The sequence below is a fragment of the Anopheles arabiensis genome, chromosome 2 (assembly GCF_016920715.1).
Source record: "Anopheles arabiensis isolate DONGOLA chromosome 2, AaraD3, whole genome shotgun sequence".
Classification (NCBI taxonomy): Eukaryota; Metazoa; Arthropoda; class Insecta; order Diptera; family Culicidae; genus Anopheles; species Anopheles arabiensis.
Window position 1 is genome coordinate 34709219 of NC_053517.1, and position 20760 is coordinate 34729978.

The following is a 20760-nucleotide window of genomic DNA, read 5'->3' on the forward strand; positions in this document are numbered from 1 at the left end:
TATTTTTTTTAATTCTGGAAGACGAAAATCAAGATTCAATAAAAGAAAGCTCCAGAAATTGTATGTATTTTGCGAGTATTTTCTTCTTTTCAATTAGGCATGAAAAGTTTTCATATTGAATACATGAAACATCAATTAGCATTAAGAAATGTTACAATTTATTGAAAACCAGTAGAAACTAGGATGATACGGTACATACCATACACTTCAAACCACGAATCATTAAAATGGATTCGCTAGTGCACTGTACGTCACCTTCTATCCAACCGCTAGGCGTACTCTATGAGTGAAGCAATCATTATTATTTCGTTGTTAAGTTTTATTGCACAGTTGCCTCCATCTACTGAAGCAGTCAGACCGGGAGGGGAACCGAAAGAACCTGAGCGCTCGTTAATGAGAATGTTTTCACGCAGTTACATCAACCGTTACACTTCACTGCACGAACGTACGCTGTGTGTTTGTGTGTGTTCTATATGCTTCCGCTTTACAAACACTACGAGCAAGTTTAATTTTTATGTACCATCTGAAGCGTTTGATTTTATCTGTCGTTGTGGAAAGCTCAATGCACAACATTTCGTTTCGTTCAGCGTTGCGTACGTGGGCAAAGGATATTACTCTCACAACGGGCATTACTAATTTTTCATGGAATGGTTTGATAACACCCTTGCCCGACCGTCCAATCACCATAGTGGGGTTGATTTTTAGCTGAAAGATTAAAATCATGCCATCGTCACAGCGCTGTGACCGGCTTTAGGAAACTACTACGGCGTTCCGTGCGATTGGAGTCTCATTTTAATAACATCCATTTTTTGCACCGATACGCCATCGCCATCGGTCTTTGATGTTATCCGCTCTCGCTGAACGTTCCTCGGCTACCATTTCAGCTACCATTTCGCTCTATTGTGACAATATTTCACATCAATTTATGAATACGAGGAAAAGTTTTCAAGTGCAAAGACACAGTCTACACAGCGTGGAATAGACGAGAGAAAGAGAGAGAGAAATAGAGAGACGCAAAGGGCTTCGTTGAAAGACGAGCGGGTTCCTTTCGGTCCCGGGACGGCTTTGATCGGCCTTTTGATGTGTCAATGCAGCAATGGAGTGCCCTTTTAATTAGTATATTAAACCTCTACCGAAGTGAACTGGCAATCAATGGCGCATCAAAAACGAAGAGAGATATGAAGAGAGAGATAGAGAGAGCGAGAGAGCGAGAGAGATATTTAGAGAGAAAGAGCGAGAGAGTGTGCCAGTGGAAACTTTGTTGCCTCGTTTTGGCTTATGAGTTTTCTTCGTAATTGTTGTGAGCCGGCTTTGAAGAGGGCTCGATTCAAGCAGGCTACCAAACGACGGTTCGTCTTGCTAGCCGGCTTTTCTGTTTTGTGAAAATTTTGTGCAAAAGTTTGTGTGCATCGAATTGCTACCTTTCCGTTTTTGGATCGGTTCCTCTCTCGCTCTCTCTCTCTCTCTTCGAGGAAACGGTACAGTGCAACGGTACAACTGATGTAGACCGGGGAATCCTTTCAGAGTAATGACGTCTTTCATTAGTCAAGAGCGTATGATGTTGTTGAGGTTGTTGTTGTGGATGATGATGATGATGATAGGGACGGTTTGAAGAAAATTCACCACCACATTCCCTGTCTCCGGCATGAACGCGATCAAGCACCATCACCGATAGCAATTTCCTCGTATTATGGGGTACAAGATATCGAGTTTTAATGTTACTTCCCAAGCATTGTCTAACGAAGCGCAGCACGTAGAATAGGATGTCGTTTGAATATCACAAAGTACAGTTTATATGGTACGAGCGCTCATTATGCGCCGGGACCGATTGGGACAATGCGTGGCAAGGAAGCCACCGTTTGACTTCCTTTGCCTTTCAAGAGCGGCTGTTCGTGCGGTGAGGGAATGCATATTGCCGTTGGTGTCATTGTTGCATTGCGCGAAACCCTGCCCATGCACACGGTATACTTACAGTGTATTTTGAGGGCAACCGGATCGCTTTGCGTTTCGCCACGATCGTTGGCCGCGGCACAGGCGTAACTGCCGGAGTGAAACCTTCCAACGCGCTGCAGCACCAGCGACCGCGTCGAGATGATGACACCGGAGGTGACGTTCTGCGTGACAGGTAGACCCTGGAGATGAAATTACAGCAAAGGAAAGGGAAAAGAAGGCAATTGGATTTAGTGTATGTGGAACTGGTAGATTATAAGCTTTTTAAATGGAATGTTTTTAAAAAAAGAAGTACATATTTTGGTAGTATTCTTCAAGCCTAATTATACAAAAAACAAACAAGTAGCTGGTTGAAGAGTTAGCCACAGGTAAACTACTTTGGAATATGGATTATATATCAGTTCCGGACGAAATTGCAAGTTCAATGTTAAGTTAATCACCATACAGATTGAAGGCAATCTACAAATTGACTTCATAGTTTTAGCAAACGTATTCACAGTTTTCCTTTTTTTAAATCGTAGATCGGTATGAAAATGCAAGCGAAGGCTGTAAAAATCATTCACTTGTACTACGGGTTGTTAAAGTTTTGCATATCCAACCGAATATGACGTGCATTTTTAAGGTCCCTTGATTAGTATCGATTCATCTTTAGTATCAAACAGATGAGATTAAGATGCAATGGCAATGGAATCCCAATGTACGTGGAAAAACAAAAGAGATAAATCTCAAAAACCCATCACCATCATCGTTCTTTAATCCCTTGCGACCACCACTATACGTCTGCATCGTCCTGGTGTCGAATGAAGGAGACGGATCATGTGTACGAGTGCTTTCTGCCGCTGATTGAATTCATCTCCGAGCGCGTAGGCGTTAATCCGGCTCCGCTCAAAAGCCCGAGCATCACGTTTCATTTGTGCTCTAGCAGCGCCCTTTAGCCGAACTCGGGGAGTTTCTGGGGCGAGTGTTTACGCCGTTTTTCCCGTACCGCCCGATTGCCCGCGTGCCCCTTTTGCCCGAACGTTTCATAATTGAAGCTGGTTTCACCCTTTTCGGATAAACGGTTTTGATCATCCTAATCATCGCATAGCAGCGCAAACACAGTAAAGCGCAAACGAAACAATTCTATCCGGCTGACTGATCTAAACTCCCGGGAGAAAGCAGCAGGGATGAGGAAGTTCGTCTTGCGGCGGGGCCGTACAAGAAGCAACAACAACAGCAGCAACAGTAGCAGCAGCAGCAGCAATAATGATAATCACGGCACACTGGCATAATCACTGGTGCTTCCGGGTTTAGGCGCGGCAGAGGAGGCCCTTCTATCCTTCGTGCCCAGCCAATCTATTAGCTTCGAAATGAGGGAGAGAGACAGAGAGGCGGTGAAGGTATGGCTTTGGTGTACATTTATTTGCATATTTTAATGAATGAATGATGATTTTAATTTGTGAAATTGTGCTTTTGGTCGGCTTTACACGAACCGGGCTTCAACATCAAACGAAAGCGTACGGTCGGATTAGGGGCAGTGCTAGTGCCGGATGCGCGCCGGGAAGGGATAGTGGTGCTTTTGAAATCGGTGTTCCATTCCAGTGAAATGGTTTCGGGTCCAAGATGACCGAACGGCAGACGTTGCTACCAAATGATTGGGGGGAGGGAAGCAGTACGCGCTGCAGGGCAATGGGATTTGTGGTTTCAGATTTGATCAAGCCCTACCAACCGGAGTGCGGTTGGTTTAGCAAAACCTGGCCATGCCAGCCCAGCAGCCGCACCAGGCCCCACCAGACAGACACGAAACAGGTTCACCGAGGCAGACACCGAGGAACGTACCGAAAAGGGGAATCCATTTGTGGGCCGGCGAAGCCCAGCTTCTGGCTTCTTAGCTCACTGGCTCCTTTACGGCCGACCAGACCCAAGGCAAGGGCGTATTACGGTACAATTGTTTGAGATATTTTATTTACGGACCACGCAGCATTATCCGGCGCCCGTCTTGAAGGCAACCCGCCCGCTGCTGGCAAAGTACGATTATGCACCCCTTTACCTGCCGGTGCCCGGAGGGAAAACCAAATCGTCGACGATTCGAGCGATAAAACCGCTGTCGATATTGGTTCTTAATGGCGAACGGAATCTGCTTAATAAAATTGCTTTTTCCCCTTTCTTGCCGCTTTCTGAACGCTGCGAGTGGGTGGTGTTCATCCGTGTGTTTAGGATGCAAATTAATACCAAATGCTGCCGCAAGTGCTCCACGGCACGGCGTACCGGACACTGAACCGTACCGAAAGATATCGTGGATACAATCTGTGGATACAAATAAAGGGGTGGAAAAAAGGGTGGAAGGTGGAGCGCCGGTCCGGTTAAGAAATAACTTTAATTAGATTTTCAATATAATTATCCAGCTTTTAAGGGTGGGCGGTGCGCGCTTTCGTCTTCTTTTCCCGGGGCTGATAATTTCTGCCCCAAATACGGTTACACAAAAACGGGATGAGCGTGTACTGCGAAACGTGTACCCGTTTTCCACCGGCTAGGGACAGTCCGTGTTCCGCCCACGGTACGCCTGGTAGCGCTTGTATAGTGCACGATGGCTCATGGTGCTTTTCTTCGTGCAAATGAAGCAGCCATTTTTTTCGGCGATGAGGGTTTTAATTAGAAAGGCTCTGCTGCTGTTTTAGAAAACTTTTCAAGGTAAGAAAGGCTTGGGCTTTGTGGTAGGTAATGTTGGAAGACAGGGAGGATTTAAACAGATTTTATCAGATATGCTACTGAATGCATAAACAATCGTTTCAGAATAATCTTTATTCCCATTAGATTGTAATAGTGCAAGCATTATTTTATGTTGACTAAATTTAAATACTTTAGTGACTATCGTGCAATAGTGCACAGGTACTTTTTGTATAATAGCTTGGTCAAAGGCCGTACCATATTGTCATATGCCGTTCCTACTGAATAGAACAAGTAGTTTAAGGTGTTTCAAAAGTTCAATACAGCTTCCAGGAAAAGAGATCATAAGAGGAAACTGCAATATGATACACATTCTACTGCAATTAAACCAGAGACAATAAAAGGTTGTTCTATATGATTTAACCAGAGTTAACAAATGAGTAAATATAATAAACGAGTTAATTCATTTTTTGGGTACTATGGTCCTATTTTTTACACCTCGAAATAAGTGTAGACCATTGAGGTTAGAAGAGTAAGATGCATTTAAATATCAGTGAGCTAACAATTTATACAAATAATTTTGAAGAATTGTTTGAATCGAAAAAGCTCCTTAGGGCTTACGCTCTTTTGTATATTTATTCATTTGAAATGGTTGCTGCCAGCACCATGTTTCATTTTAAAGCTTATTTGGGCTCCGTTATTAAATTTTCAATACATTCATTTAGGTAATGAAACCATGATTTATACACTATTATGGACATTTTGTGTTATTACCTCTATTGTGCCTATATTTTTAAGAATAACTCATATAAATATGAGCAAAATGGCCTTACTTACATCAAGCATCATTTGCTATTCAACACTTAAACGCAACAGCACCATTCTTAGCCTAATGGCAAAATAATGTTCAAGTGTGCCACCGTTCGGTCCTCCTGCTTTCGGTTGCGCGGTTTGTTCACCTGGTCATTTGCAATCTTACTTCACTAACAAAGCAATCTCTATCAACAATATAAATCTTTAGGAGCTTTTCATTCTCCCAAACAAGACGCTTTCCTTCCGGCTATCTCTCCTATCTTTAATCCGAACGTTCCGCCGCTTTCTCCCGAGCAGGCGAACGTTCCACACCAGTGGCACACAGGGCGAAACGGATGTTGCTAAGACGGAAGCGTAAACCACCGTCAAACGCTACCACCACCACCACCACCGTACCCGCTCACCTTCTTGACGCTGGTGTTCTGGTGCGTCCTCATCCACCCCAGCCCCTAACTAACCCCACAGGAAGTAAGGATTTCGGGCAAATGGGTACCATTTGAAGGCTTGCTTCCGGGCGTCCGTGCCGGGCACGCGAAAGAGGAAACATATTAAAATCCCATTAAATTCACATCGAGAAAATATGATGCCATTATGTTTCGCGGAGCAATTTATCTCTCTTAAGCTGATTTCATTCAATTTCAATTTGATCCTTCAAGATGACGCGATGCCGGCGCTTGGCAGAAGGCTGAGCCTTTCCGCCGCGGTTGTGACTTTGACAGTTTGTGCACGGTGAAACGATCAACGGCCAAACGAGCGCGCATCATCATCGGCCGCACCGGGGATGGCATCCGTGAAAGAACAGTCGCAAAGAGGAAAGCAAATTTGAACGCGAAAAATAAAAGGGGAAAATGAAGGAAAACCCCTAAAAATGATGGCATTTTGTGTTCTTTCGTAGTGGGTGCTTCTGTCTCTCCCCATGTCTCTCCCTTGCCTTTTTTCACGCCACACTTCAAGTGGCGGCAAGCTTTCAACCCCATTCTTCGTAATCTTAACTGAGTTATATAAATGGAAATTCTTAAACAGTTTGCCGCTACGCGAGCGTAGCATTCGCCAGTCTCGGCTGCTCGCTGCCAGAGCGGAGCGCAAGCACGGTGGCGAGGAAAATTAAATGAATTATCTATACCGCCCGCTTGCGTCCCGAATCGTGTTGCGTGTCTGCGGCAACCGGGTACGATTACTTGTAGCCGCCCGGTCGACGCAAAACCGTTCACAGCTCCCGGGGCAGTGGGTAGCAGCCGCCGCAGTTAATCTGTGTGTCAACGTGGACCCGCGTCCGGTACTTACATCGTGTGACCATGTAATGCGATGCTCCCTCGGATTTGCCTTAATGTGACACTCGAAGTAGACGTCGTCGCCTTCCTTGATGTCGTCGGGATTAAGCGTTGATCCCAGCGACAGTGTCACTTGCGGTGGATCTGGTTCGTGGGATTTGGCGGTGAATCCGGCGAGATCGGCACAGGAAAGAGCGAGATCATCGGCACGGGTGAAAGAAAAGAAAGGAAGAGTTTAGTTTTAATGGACGCAGCAATGCTGTAACAGTTGAGTGTGTGTGTGTGTGTGTGTGTGTGTGTGTGTGTGTGTGTTCGTTGCTAGTAGGGAAAGAGTATTCGAGGATGACCTTAACAGCTCACTGTTAGACACTTCAATGGGTCTACGGGGGCGTGTGTGAGTAGTTGCGGGATGCACGATGCTCCTGGCCAACGTTCGTAGCAGGCGTGTAAGTTGATTCATTTCCTATAACTTACACACGCAATCCTTGGTACGCCCTTGGTTCACGAGCGGTTCACCAAAAACCGAACCGAAGCTACAAATCATCTCCCGTGTGAAAGGTAGGCTCGTACATCGATTAAGAAACCTTTGTGTATGTGTCTGTGTGTATGTGTAAAGATGGGGGTATTGTGGTGACGCTACTTACAGAGCACGTTCATGATGACCGAGTCCTCGAGGACGGAGTTTTGTAGGCGTGGATTGGAACCTTCGCACTTGAGAATTGTGCCATCGTCATCGGGATGGGGCCGAAAGCTCAACACGGACGACACCATCGAGCTGTTATTGATGAGTTTTATCTACGGGGTGGATAAAGTAGTAGGGCTGAGTGAGATTGCTGCTGGCGGACTGTTGTACGTTTTCATCCGGTTCAAACTTAAAGGTTAAATAATGACAGTTTCGTTGAGTAGAATTTAATACGGTTGACTTGATGGGAAGGTGAAAATTGCTGATTTAACGCAGCGTTCTAAAAAAAGTACCTAAGGTACAAGAGTATTTTAGTTATCGATTTATGAAGATGCTACACTTGTTCGTAAATTCAATTTTTTTATTCTGGCAGATGCTTTGTAGAAGTTATTTCTAACTGTTTAACATTTGTTGAATCCATCAAGATATTTTAAATATAAATAAAAAAAAATCGTTCTGAAAAGGGTTCGCTTCCATTTTTGCACAATAATTCGAAAAAAATCCCCAAAACGTACCTTTCCCTTCGTGAACGGTCGATTGTTTTGCATCCATTTGATGTCCGTTTCCGGCACGGAACCGGCCACATTGCACGCCAGCACGTACTCCTGGTTCGATATCAATTGTTTCGGTTTCGATGACAGTGAGGCCGAGAGTGGTTTGACTGCGTTTGTAAAAAAAAAATCGATTGAAAAAAACTAGAGGTGTAAAAGTACCACACAGACAGGAAGTGGGTGTGAAAACGGGTGTGAAACGGTGGCATCACACTTACGCAACATATCCACCCGTATGCTACGCTCGGCCGGTGGTACCAGCTTGGTGTTCGATGCCTGACACTTGTACGTATTGTTCAGTGCCGATCGTGTCATTTTCGGTATTTCCAGCCGATTGACCGTGACGTGCCGGCCCATGGAGATGCCACCGCCGGTCTGCATGATCTCGTCCCCGTTCAGCCAGGTGACGGTAGGTTCGGGTCGTCCTGTAGAGTAGAAGCAAGGGAAATGTTGTTTAATAATAACGACAACGACATGATTATTTTTGGACGGCAGTCGGTACAGGGAAAAGTGCATAAGTAGCATGTAGATCGGAAGATAATTACATGAAGAATGTAAGAAGAATCAACCAGCTATATTATTCTATGGATCAATAATAACCTAATATTCATCGAACATGCTGCACGCAATTTGCAACACATTCAATTGGGCCTTCAATATTGCCAGAAACTGTTTTTGCCCAACAATTCCTTAGAGTAATAAACACAAACTGTGAATCATTTGCGTTGGCCCGCACCACACGCTAGCACAGTTTGTCGGTCGCAAAACCGACCCAAAACCGAACATTAACATTTTGCCGACCTCGTGTTTGTGAAAAAGCTCGCTCACTCACCCGCAGATGTCGTTTCCCAGCCATTTATTGTGCGCAAGGAACAAAATATCCTCTCCCACGTGTCTCGTGCGGTGATGTGTAACGTACATCAAAATGAGGCAAATTGTACGGTACACACAGTGCAGTCGGAATTATTAGGCACATTTATTCATCACCGGAGAGACCACCTTCCCTTCCCTCCCAGCGCCGCGGTGTGGTGTACCTGCTGCGAAGCGTACATTTATGAACTGCGGGAAATTTCCACGAATGCACACGGGCACGGGCGAAATGCGCTTGAGCGAGATAGGTACATAGATGCATGTGCATAATTTATTGACCATAGGGAAAATAATTTATTGTGCACACATTTTTGCACGCGATGCAAGTTTGCGATGGGCAAGTTTTCGGTGAATTGCGTGCCACCGGCCTGTACCGATTGCGCACCGTTTCGTTGGGAAATTTGAAGTGCATCACTCTCCGGGTGCTGCATGCAGCTGGGTTTTGTTGTTGACGTGTGTGCACGGGCGAGTGTGTGTTTGTGTGAGTGCGTTCAAAGTAAGCCGATTTTTCGGTGTGCAAATACTCGAAGGATAGTGCAACTGTTGTCGGATAATTGAAAGAATAATTCCCAAGAACTGGGGTTTTGTTATTCCTGCAATGGCGCGATGTGAGTGTATGATTTTATGTGTTATAAGCAGAAATGCGTCATACTGTCGACAGTGCAAGTTTTCATTAATAGACTTTTGAGCTTTCTAGATATGAAAGCTTATTTTGCGTAGAACAGTGATCGGTAACTTTTTTTAGTAGAGATGGTTGCTATTGTTTTAAATTGTTTTTCGATAAAAATGTAAAATAATACGTTTGAAGCCAAATAGATTTTAAATGGTATTTATTATTTTATCCTTAAATAGTCATTTGTTTCTATCAATTATATTCAATTCTCATTATTGAAGAATAACAATTCTACTCGATATACCAATCCGTTCAATATGTTTATAAATATTAATAAATGTGTGTCATTAGGTTTGTTTACTAATGCAATGATTGAGTAGTGACTGATGTGGTTTTTAATAATTTTTTAACATATTTGAATTTTTATCATAATGATTGAAACGTTTGGTTTTGAATACAGTGAGTTTATGTCAAACAAAAACATCAAACTATCAAGGATGAAGTTATGATGAAGTTGAAGAACAAACAGTTTTGGGCTGCAGCTGTTTTGAAGGCAACGTGGTGGCCAGCAAACAAATTTAAAAACATATAAAAGAGCTTCAATTAATCGTTTTATAACTTGGAAAAGTACTCAAAAGGAAATATATCTTCTATTTAGCATTCATGCAACAGAGGGTTTTTCGTAAAGGTAAATAGGATTATAGCCAAGCAAAAGGTACGACCACCTTATTGGGTCTTGCTTAAAAGCATTGTAAAAGATTTATATCAAATTGGGCAGCGTAGATTAACAAAGACGAGGCCATTCAAAACGTACCGATAATGGTCAAAGCTTCTTGCCCTTGCTGTTCTTGCTCTTGTATACTAATTTAAGTATATAAAACAATTAATTTTGAAAACGGTATCATTCCCAGGTAGAAAAGCTCATCAATCCTGGTTAAACGATGAAGATGAGCGCTCAAACAATGCTTTTAAGACGATAATTTCATAACGAGCGCGTAGTACAATAAATTACATCCCGAGTGTCACTTGAACGGGGGTCTCGTCTCCATCTGTGTCTGCCGGCTTATATATGTGTGCGTGTGTGTGTGTGTGTGTATTTAAGTTTGTGTCTTTCAAGCACAGTGTCTTGCTCGAAAATGGCAGCAAAAATGGGAAAACTTTATCCATCGCCCATTCGGTGGCGCAATCGGTGTGTCGTTACCGAGCTTGTCGGGGCACAAAAAGAGCTGTGAATAAAAAAAAGAACCACCAAAGAGGGGGGGGGGGGAATAGGGGTGGCAATAAAAATTTGTTACTAACGGCAGAAACAGTTGCTTGCAAAAACTGTTGCAAAACTTTTCCACCGGACACACATAATGCCCGATCGTTAGAATTAATTTGGCCGGACCGTCCCGTTGCCGGACCATTGGAGCGGTGCATGCAGGCTCTTGCTGCTGCTGCCCTTGGCTGACGTTTGGTCGTGAAGCAGCTGGGCAAATTTACATAGACCTGTGTGAGCTTCCGGGATGATCTATGGCGGGTTTTCCAACCGGACGAGATTATGCTCGATGCTGGCGTTAGCGTGACACAAGAATACGGCAACACTACACACAGAGTGATGAAGGGCAGGGCGAGGCAAAGATACGGGGCACATAAAAAAGCCATACAGCCACACCAACAAAGTTACAAGCACTCATATAAAGAAGTGTATCAAAGCATTACGACGTATTAGCACCGGTAATTACGATAATTTATTTCGGGCCTTTTTTCGCCACTCGCGGATATTCCTGCGCCGCACCTACTCACGGACGCTGGCACTGGCCAGCAGCGGCTTATGCAACGTTTCCGAGGTGGATGTTGTTTTGTCTCATTCCCCCTGTTGGCCTTGCTAGGAAATGCCGTTTGAACGTGGGCTTCCATCTACGGCACTGAGAGTGAAGAACGTTGTAAGTGAACGCGTACGATGGGTAATTGGAGAGGTCATCAAATTTCATTAAAATTATTACAATACAAATTCACACATACCCATCCATACACAGCGGGCTTCCATATTCCCCTAATGTACTGATGTGTGTGCGTGTGTGTGTGCCTGTGGAATGTGTGCAGAGTGGCGCAAAATATAGCCAACCTTTTATGACGCTAGTGGTTGGTTCCGCTTTTGACGGTTTCATCCATGAATAGGAAAATTGCAATGGAAAATTTGTTTATTGGGAGGTGAGGGAAATACGATTTAGTGTTCACGGTCACTGGAATGGGGGTCAAGGAAAAACAGTTCATTCAATATTGTATAAGCATCGGTTACAAATTTGGATATTATTGGCAGTGAAGAATCAAATATGATTAATCTTTCATTCGGAGCTGCATAAAATAGTCTGCATAGTTTAACATTTTCATCAGGTCTATCTCAAATGAGATTGTAAAATAATGTATTTGACATATGTTTATAGTAGGAATAATCTTATCCCAATAGTTGTTCGTGACATTTTTGGGAAAATGATGGTAACAACCAGCTTCCAGCACGAAAATTAAAATTGGCATTACATTAGTTCAAACTTTTTCACTTTATTTTTTTGTAATTGTACCGGTATTTTGTTGTTAAAAAGCAGTTATTAAAGATTTCATTGAAGCTGGTGCTCCACATACATTCAGTTTAATGCATCATAATGTAAACATCTGTAGGATAGATTTACGTCACAATAAGCAAAACATGTTATGAAGTGTTAAAATCACATTTTGTGCACAACTTAACTTCGTTTATTGGATATTTTTGAGAAAAGTTGCATTACAGCTTTCATTTTCATGCTTTTACCATAACTCAACCCATTGCATGTGCCCATGTTTTGCAATCAGCACATCAAATATATCATAAAAAGACGTGCACAAAAATATGCGGCAGCATACAGTCAACAGCACCAGAGCATATTCAGTTTTGCGTACAAAATCGAATGTGAATTGTTGTTTTCGAGTAGCTGAAGGTGTATTTTCCACCTGACTGGCAGCGTTCCCAGCGCGAAAACCATTGCAGCGTGCGGAAAGTTTCATTAAGAGGCACGGGTGCTGTTGTTCCAGTGTTACCCCAATATTCTCTAGCGGGCGAGAGAAAGTGCAAAGAAGATAGCAAACAGCGGAAGCGGGAAGCGCACGCCACCCCAAACCAATGCATCGTCGTGTAGCGGGTCACGCGAGACCGGGTTGGATTACGTAAGTCGGTTCCAAACCAGCCAGCGAGCCAGCGGGGGCTTTAGTTGCCCGGTGCAACACGCTCACCGTTGAAGGACGAAAATCAGATACGTGTTTTAAATTTACATGACTGCTACACTGCAACCCTTCCGATGCCGATGGGAACGTTGCGAAGGAAACAAAAAAGGAAGTAAACGAACTACCACACTGCTCATTGTCCGTTTGGCGTACGGAATCGGGTGGAAAATTGTACTACGGGTACCATGTCACAGGTATGCTCTCCTGCTTTTTTCCATCACGCTCTCTTTATTTCTCTCTTTCTCTCTCTCTCTCCCATCTTTCTCTCTCTCTCGCATTTACTCGCTCTGTAACGATGCTTTAGTGTTGGTCGTTTTATAAATTTAGTCACAACCCTTCCTCCGCCCCAACCGGAAGTAATAGGAAGGTACGGCAGAAGCGACTCGGTGATATTTTTAAGGCTGCACTCCTACCACGACTTAACGTGAGTGTGTTCGTGTGGCAAGATGGGCGAGAATGGACTGCGGTGCAGATTTAGCCAGCTAGAAACCACCGCAGGTCGGCCAAAATGGTGAAGGCGGGAAGGAAACTAAAATAAATCAGATTTTATTACGAAACACGAATATGGCGGCAGCCAATTAAACTCTGCCCGTGAAAAGGGGTTTTTTTCCACTAAAAGCCCCCCAACACGGGCGACACATGGGCAGTGCGGTCAGCCGGTTCGTTACGGCGAGTGACCATGCTGCTTATACTGCACCATATATATGTATGTACGTGTGTGAGAGCGGTTGCTTGCAATGTGTGACGCACGCAGCAAAAGTGATGTTGCAAAAAAAAAAATGGCGCGTAAAGGTCGGCAATGGTGGCCGCTTAGTATGGACGGTGCCGCTCGTTAGTTTAAAGTGAAAGAAAAATTAGTGCCCAAGCGGCGGCGGCCAAAACAAGGTACGGTAGTAGAGGGAGCGTGGAATAACCGGAGAAAACGCTATTTACATACATTAATACAAATTATACAATTAAAGGACAACATAATTAAATTTTCACTCTAATGAATGTGTCCGCTCTGGTCCGTCATGTGTCATATGCTACGGGGTTTGGGTTTGCGCGAATCGCCAAGCAAACGCTCGGTCCGGTTTAGCAAGGTGCGAATGGGCTTTGGAGAAACCGCATCATTTTACTGCCTTTTTGCCTTTATTAGTATCGTGCTGCGATGATGTGGAATGGCACGTGGACACACACATATGAAAATGGAAACATAATTTGCACGAAATGGAACTACTCATTACACAGTTGCAGTATGTTTGTGATGTATTTTTTGCAGAATGTTTTGTACTTTTTTCAGAGGCCCATTAACTAGTGTGTGGAATGTAATAATGGATAAGTTTTACCTTTTTTGTTATAGCTATTACACTCGATATTGTACATTAAAACGTTCAAATGCATTTCCATAATTTAGTTATAGTGATATGCTCTTTTACCTACAGTAAATGCCTTTAATGAATTGTCGTTAAATTATCTTTTGTATCCAATAAAGCTATGATAACCATGACACAAAAACCACTGAAATTTTGAATATCTAGTATATTTCCCTTAGGATTAGTTCATGCAATTTCGATTAGAGCCCGGGAAATGAATTCCATAGTGATCTTGTCTAGCTTTTTCGATTGCAAGAATATCATAGGCCTATTTCATATTCAAAATGTTGTATAACCGTTTAATCCTGTATAATTTGTCATAGCACGGGATTGTTGAATCATCCTAACCATTTTCAGTTTATAATTGTGTGTTCGTGAGTATTTGAAGCCTAATTCATTGCCTCACAGCTTAGTTAAGCTCACGACCTGAATATTAATATTTGGACAATCATGTAATTTAAAATAATCTGGAGAGTTTAGTTTCAAAACAACAACGTTTTGATTGTGACATATGGACGATGAAAGAGCACTATACGGTCGATTATAATGCAATAAACCAACAAAATGTATACAAAATAGCGAGTTCAAGACACTTAAGATTTTGTATATTTGTGATTCAAGCTAAACTGTTAGTATTTTCTTTACAAAATCGCTCGATACATACATTTTTCTAATAAGTATTTGATTTGGAACTATTCAACCTTAAACATGAATTTCGATTACATTTACTATACTAAACATAAACAAACTGTCTTAAATAATTGCTTGGTTTAAAAATGTTTACTTTAAAATTTTACTTAAATATATCAATTTTTTTTAAATAATTGCCTTTAATTTGTTTTAATTAAGAAAGATACCGAATAAAGGGAAAAATACCGATAAAGTCATAGAGATATTTATAAAGCTCGTAAAATTTTAACTGAAGTGTCCAACTGACTTGTACTGACATGAAGTTTTTATATGAATATGTCCAGTATCAATTTTGAAGTTTGTTGAATGAATTTACTCCCAAAAATGGCTGTGCCGTAGAAATAATAGTAACTTGAGTCACCATCATAAAAGGGCATTGATGTTATAAATAAAAAATCAGCTTCATTACTTTTCACTTTTGCTTAATGAAAAGTCCAATATCGAATAAGCGACGAGCGTGAATCACATTCGTGGTTAACCATTTCGATGAGAATTAAATCCCGCTGAATGCTTCAATATAAACACCAATAAAAACTTTCCCTTTTTCGGTACGGCACAGGTGATAATTTTAATACACCCGCCAATCGAGTCAACTCTGCGCCGAGTGAAATTGCAAAAAAAGAGAAAAGAGCTTAAAAAGCACATCCGCACGCCAACCATTTCACGACCGTAAGCTATCACACGGAGGGTAGCGTTTAATTTTTATGCGCAAAACGATCCGCCCGAAACGGGCAAACAAGAAGTTGGCAGAAAATCAAGCATGTTGGCAGCACAATCTCTGTCATTGTTTTTTCTTCTTCTCTGCTTTACTCTGCGCCTAGCGGAAAACAAACGCGTCCTGCTCCTTCCGCGAGCGCCCGCGAAACTTGTGACGGCAAAAATTAACATTAAATTTCTGCAACCCTTGTTGCCCGGGCAGCATCGTCATAAAGATAAAGCATGCCGGAGCAGCATTTTGCGCGTTCGCATGGGTGTGTGTGTGTGTGTGGTATGGGTGAGGCGCCCTTTGTATCCAACGATCATGCTCACGTTCATCTCCCCATCTTGCATCTTGCACCGTTGTCTGCAAGTCTTTAAACTCTTGCTCGCTAAGTTGTGCACACTCGCCCACCCGCTTGGGCTAACCCCTTTCTCGCGTCGCCAGAAATAAATGCCGCACGATGATGACGAAGATGAAAGAGGTCGTTTGCCGACGAAACTTGACTTCATAAAGTTCGTTATGAAAATCGAGCCGCTCACTGTTTACTTTATCATCTTACGCGGGATCTTCCGCCGGTTTGCGTTGACTTTGGGGAGCCTATTTCCGGGGCACCGGGTTTCTTGTGGTCGGTCGGAGGTTTTATGGTGCCCACGGTGGCAGCGCAGGAGGACGGAGGTCGGCGCGCGCGGATGTTGAGGAAGGTTTGTCGGAAATGAACCTTAGGTCTTGAGAAAGATTTCCCGATTTGTTGAATTTGGTAGCCGTGTTTTTGCCTGTCCCTTTGGAGGCCGACGGATTTTTGCGCCTTTGCCGCACTTTATTATGCGTTTTAGCGTGAGCGGAGCGGGTCGGGTGAAATCGCGGGGAGTGCGAGGTTAATGATGGCCGCTTTCTACCGAGTGTGCTACCATGCGATGCCCCTGCCACAGCTTGTGTAGAGCGCCATTTATCTTTGCGCAACCCCGTTTCCCGGTGCCTTTGCGAGCGTTTTGTTTTCCAAGAGTCAACTCAAAGTCCTAAGCGTGCCAATCATTAGCGTCTTATGCAGTCGGCGTTTGCAGAGCAGAGAAACTTTACCAAGTCAAGTGCAGCTTGATACTATGACTCATCAAGATGTGATGTGTGGGTGTGTGATAGGTGGAGTCGATATAAAATCGGCTACACTGATCGATGCAACACGCTTCACGTTTGACCTCGTTGACAGGAAAGGTTACTCGTCTTAGATGTTTACTTAACTCCGACACCGGATGCAGCTGTGGGGCGATGCGGGTGGCGCGCTCGCGAACGTAGCTGTTACGCTGTTCCAGCCCGCCGGAAGCGATGGCAAAGCTATTTTAAGCGTAAGGCGGCAATTAAAACGAATAATATAAAACCATCCGCACGTGGGGCTGGTCGTCGACCGTTTTGTCGGCTGGCATAGAGGGCACAGATATGTTGGCTCAAGCTTCCCCACTGTTGCTGCTGCTGCTGCTGTTAGTGACGCAGTGCTTGGATGGGGCGAATTGTAGCACCATCACCACTCAACGACCAGCGCCGCGCCGGGACGGGCAATATCCTCCGCCAGAGACTCTTGCCTTTCTGCGACCACTGGGCAAGCTGTGCCTGGAGGAGACGGGTGTAAGCCCGGAGGCGATCAAGCGATTCAGTGACGCCGATCCGTTCGACGATAATCGTGCGCTCAAGTGCTACATGGACTGTATGTTCCGAGTAACGAACGTGACCGATGATCGCGGTGAGCTGCACATGGGCAAGCTGCTCGAACATGTGCCGACAGAGTTTGAAGACATTGCACTGCGAATGGGCGTGAGGTGCACTCGGCCCAAGGGCAAGGATGTGTGCGAACGGGCGTTCTGGTTTCACAAGTGCTGGAAAACGTCGGACCCTGTGGTAGGAAAGCTTTTGGGACCGTGAGTGCGAGGATTGAGGCACATTTTTAATGGCGACACATTTGCAACCTTTTTTTGCAGCACTACTATCTGGTGTGAGAAGCGACAAAAGTCAACCGGGTTTGTTGTGTTGACCCATTAAGTAAGTATCTAGCTACATTAAGACACACGCTGTTGCCTGCTGTATGCCTGCCTGCTGACCATTATACATCGGCACACAAAACACAAGTGTGTGTGTGTGTGTGCGTGTCTCTGTGATCTGAGGATGGATGGTCACGAATGCGCCACATCGTGCAGCAATCAATCAATCAATGTACAACGTCCCGCGAGGGTACGCAGAATGGAAGTACAAGTTCAACGTGACCGTTTTTATGATTGATTCTTGAATAAACAGTAAGCACAACCGTTTAGTTCTTTGCAGCCGTGTTGGTGTTGGTGGCGGTGGTTAGGACAAAGAAAGAACGTTTGTACTTCGTTTCGAAGTTGCACCCGGTTTGTTTGTTTGTAAATCAATTGTGCAATCGTTCGCAACTTTCGCTCCGACACAAAGAACTTCGTCTAGCACCAGCCACAGGCACAGGTACGGAGCACATTCTAGGGCGACAGACGAGCGGCATGCCAGCAGCGCTCTTCGGTGAACCGGTTGTTTTGCAGCTTACTGTTAGCGTGTCGCTGCTAATGCCTCTCTTGTGCATGGAAATTTCCATTTTCCAGTCAACAAACTTTTTCTTTTGCGGAAATTTCTTCTAAGGTACACGGTTGATGTACTGCAACGTGTCTGGTTCCCCGTGAGGTGCGACGGTGTGGGTTTATGGCGTGGTGCAGCTGAATATGGAACGCTGTCTGTTTAATTGAAGAAGCTTGAAGCTTTAATCGTTTCAAGCATTCGAGGCGATATGTTTGAAACGATAACTTGAAGCAACAAAACAAAAAATGAACCGATTTGAAGTGTACTTTATGATTTATTTTTAACGTTCACGTGCTGTATAATTCTCACGCTAAGCAAGAGTCAATGTGAAGCACCGAAGCATCTTCCTGTCTTCAATGGTACTGCTTGTCAAGTGTGGTGTTTATGCTGTTGCAGTATATTGCTTTTGTGAGAGAACGCAAGGTGTAAAAGTGTAGTATCATTCATAAGAATGATGACAAAATAGGCTGAATTTAAGACAAGGGTTAATCATTTAAGAATAGCTTTAACTTGACAATTTGAGTTGAAATCGATATTGAAAAATGTCTCTTAATGCAGTATAAAGTGAAACACAAAAATCTTTTTAAGGTTTGTTTCAAAATGGTTTCACAATTGGTTGATATTTGTTGATGAATTAACATATAAAAAAGACTGCTTAAAATTAATGTTATTTAGCAATTTGTTTCTGTTGTTTATTTTGTTATAGTTCAGATTTTAATAACATTACTTATAAAGTTAACTGGTATTTCGATTTCAGCTGGAATGGACACAGTAACGACAAGCTGAAAAAACGATGGTAGCAGACAAACTGCATTAAAACCGCAAGGCAACATCATGAAACACAGATAACTATACATAAACTTTGCCAAATACGAACCAGAAAGTTCAACTACAGAAAGTTCAATCCTTTGCTCTGCATTCAACCCTGCTTAGTTGAGTGAAACCAAGGCCACTCCAGTGCGAGCACTAATTTGGTCTACATTTTATCACGATACTTTGTCAATTAAGAGTTTGAAGCGGCCCTCGCTTGGACATTACACCGACCTGTCCTGCCCCGGTATAGCTTATTTCCGACACGACAAACTTCCGCACGGTACGACCAAATTTGAGATGCACAGAAAATTGCACCCGGTAAGGGTATAGAACAGTGCACTCCTTAAAAGTTTTCGATAACTCTTGCTTCCGAAGCAGTTGCAACCATGTGTATGTGTATGTGTAGTTAGTTGTTTGGCGAGAATCGGCATCAAAATAGGTGATAGTGCTACAGAACAGAGGAGGAAAAATTCAAAACATTAAACAAACCGCAACTGGTAGTCGAAGCTACCCTTTGCCCTTGTAATAATTACGATCACTAACTTCCGGTTCCGTTTCCTTCCAGCATCGATGATGTGAATAGGCACGTTCGCACGCATCTGCAATCGGCCCGGACGATTTGTTGCATTTGGCGAGCACTTTCAGCGCGATCGAGTTGAACTGCTTCGGAATGGCGTGGTAAACGTCGATCAGATCGAGCTCGCCGTTCGGACGGGTGACGTTGTGCAGGCGGAACATACAGTACATGTAGCATTGCAGTTCGTGCGAGGCCTGCACCGATTGTGGGCTATTGAATTGTTCAATTTGCTCGTCGGTGGTTCCGGTTTCGCGCAGACACTCGGAACGAAATTGCCCCATTTGCTGCAGTAGCTCCGGAGACAGAGACTTTGGGACGTTTGCACTAACAGTTGCCATCAGGCAGATGAATGTAGCTACAACAATAGTCAACATGTTATGCTTTAATCTCACCAGTTGAGATGCCTAGTTACAACTGAGAGGTAAAGCTTATGTCCAGCCACAGCGCTACTGTCATGAAATGAACTTCACAAATTAATTACAGAATGTTAGCTTGAGTACAGCAAAGGGGAAAGGTGGATGATTGATGGGTTAGAAAATATTGGATGGCGTCAGTGCAATTAACCAGTGACGCATCGGAAACATATTGATTATTTTTAATTATTGACTTTGCATCACGAAGTCAGCACATTTTCGCTCTCTTTTCTTTTCACAGATATACAACAAGCAGAGTACTATTTGTATTCGGTTAAATCTTTTGGTTTACATTCATTTTGTTTCTAGCATAGTTTCAAACCTGTTTCAAAAGTGTTTCTGACAACAGTAGGCAAGCATGTTTGTTACTATTTTTCTTCCAAATTATTTCGAAAGGTTTGTAGTTATTACAATGTTACAAAGTATGTTTCACTCTAGATATTCCACTTCCTAGCAACTTTCGTTCGAATCTGCTTCCCCAATAGAGACATCACTTAACTTTCTCCAACGAAGTGAACAATAATGTTCACCTTTTCACCTCCAGTGCTCAAATGGTGTGAGATATGTATTTTAGAGCTTTCCTATACACACTCACACGTACACAGTAAATATATACACATACACTCGAACGTAAGACGCAAAAGTCGCCCACAAGGGCCAACAACGCAGGGCAGTAAATCATTGCGAACTCAATTTCATCGCAAACTGACCTCTTTTCTCAATTAATTGCACAGTAGTTTTCGGTGCAAAGTTACTCGTTAAAGCCCTTCGAGCGGTTTTTGGCAAAGATAGGGCAGGCAATCGAGCACGATGGGAGGGTAAAATTGTTGGTAAGCGGTTATGAAACGAGCGAACATTGTTCCAGAAAGAAATCTGTCCTAACCTCAATTTATGATCGTGCGACTATGTGCGTTCGATAAGGGGGCTTCTGCGGGTGGGAATTCAATGCAGCTCGCCTGCACACTGGTGAAGCGCAATAAAGTTAGCCATCTACTTGTGCCGTAA

General features: G+C 43.5%; 3 protein-coding genes across 3 annotated transcripts in view; 1 reads left to right on the top strand and 2 right to left on the bottom strand.

Moving 5' to 3' along the window:
- LOC120894314 overlaps positions 1–20760 on the bottom strand; it is a 136260-nt gene that overhangs the window by 40980 nt on the left and 74520 nt on the right. Inside the window, 5 exon segments of the mRNA XM_040296819.1 lie at positions 1973–2132; positions 6694–6824; positions 7325–7475; positions 7878–8023; positions 8132–8338. Coding sequence (XP_040152753.1) covers positions 1973–2132; positions 6694–6824; positions 7325–7475; positions 7878–8023; positions 8132–8338 — 795 coding nt within the window.
- LOC120894311 (pheromone-binding protein-related protein 6-like) lies at positions 16773–17684 on the top strand. The gene is made up of 2 exons (XM_040296816.1): positions 16773–17265; positions 17346–17684. The coding sequence occupies exons 1-2, from the start codon at positions 16810–16812 to the stop codon at positions 17361–17363; spliced, it is 474 nt and encodes a 157-aa protein (XP_040152750.1). The 5' UTR covers positions 16773–16809; the 3' UTR covers positions 17364–17684.
- LOC120894313 (pheromone-binding protein-related protein 6-like) lies at positions 18290–19742 on the bottom strand. The gene is made up of 2 exons (XM_040296818.1): positions 19309–19742; positions 18290–19213 (listed from the first exon to the last, which is right to left on the bottom strand). Exons 1-2 carry the CDS (start codon positions 19714–19716, stop codon positions 19196–19198), a joined length of 426 nt encoding a protein of 141 aa, XP_040152752.1. The 5' UTR covers positions 19717–19742; the 3' UTR covers positions 18290–19195.

Coding starts and splice junctions, on each gene's coding strand:
- LOC120894313 (XM_040296818.1), bottom strand. CDS start 19,716: ATGTTGACTATTGTTGTAGCTACATTCATCTGCCTGATGGCAACTGTT.
- LOC120894311 (XM_040296816.1), top strand. CDS start 16,810: ATGTTGGCTCAAGCTTCCCCACTGTTGCTGCTGCTGCTGCTGTTAGTG.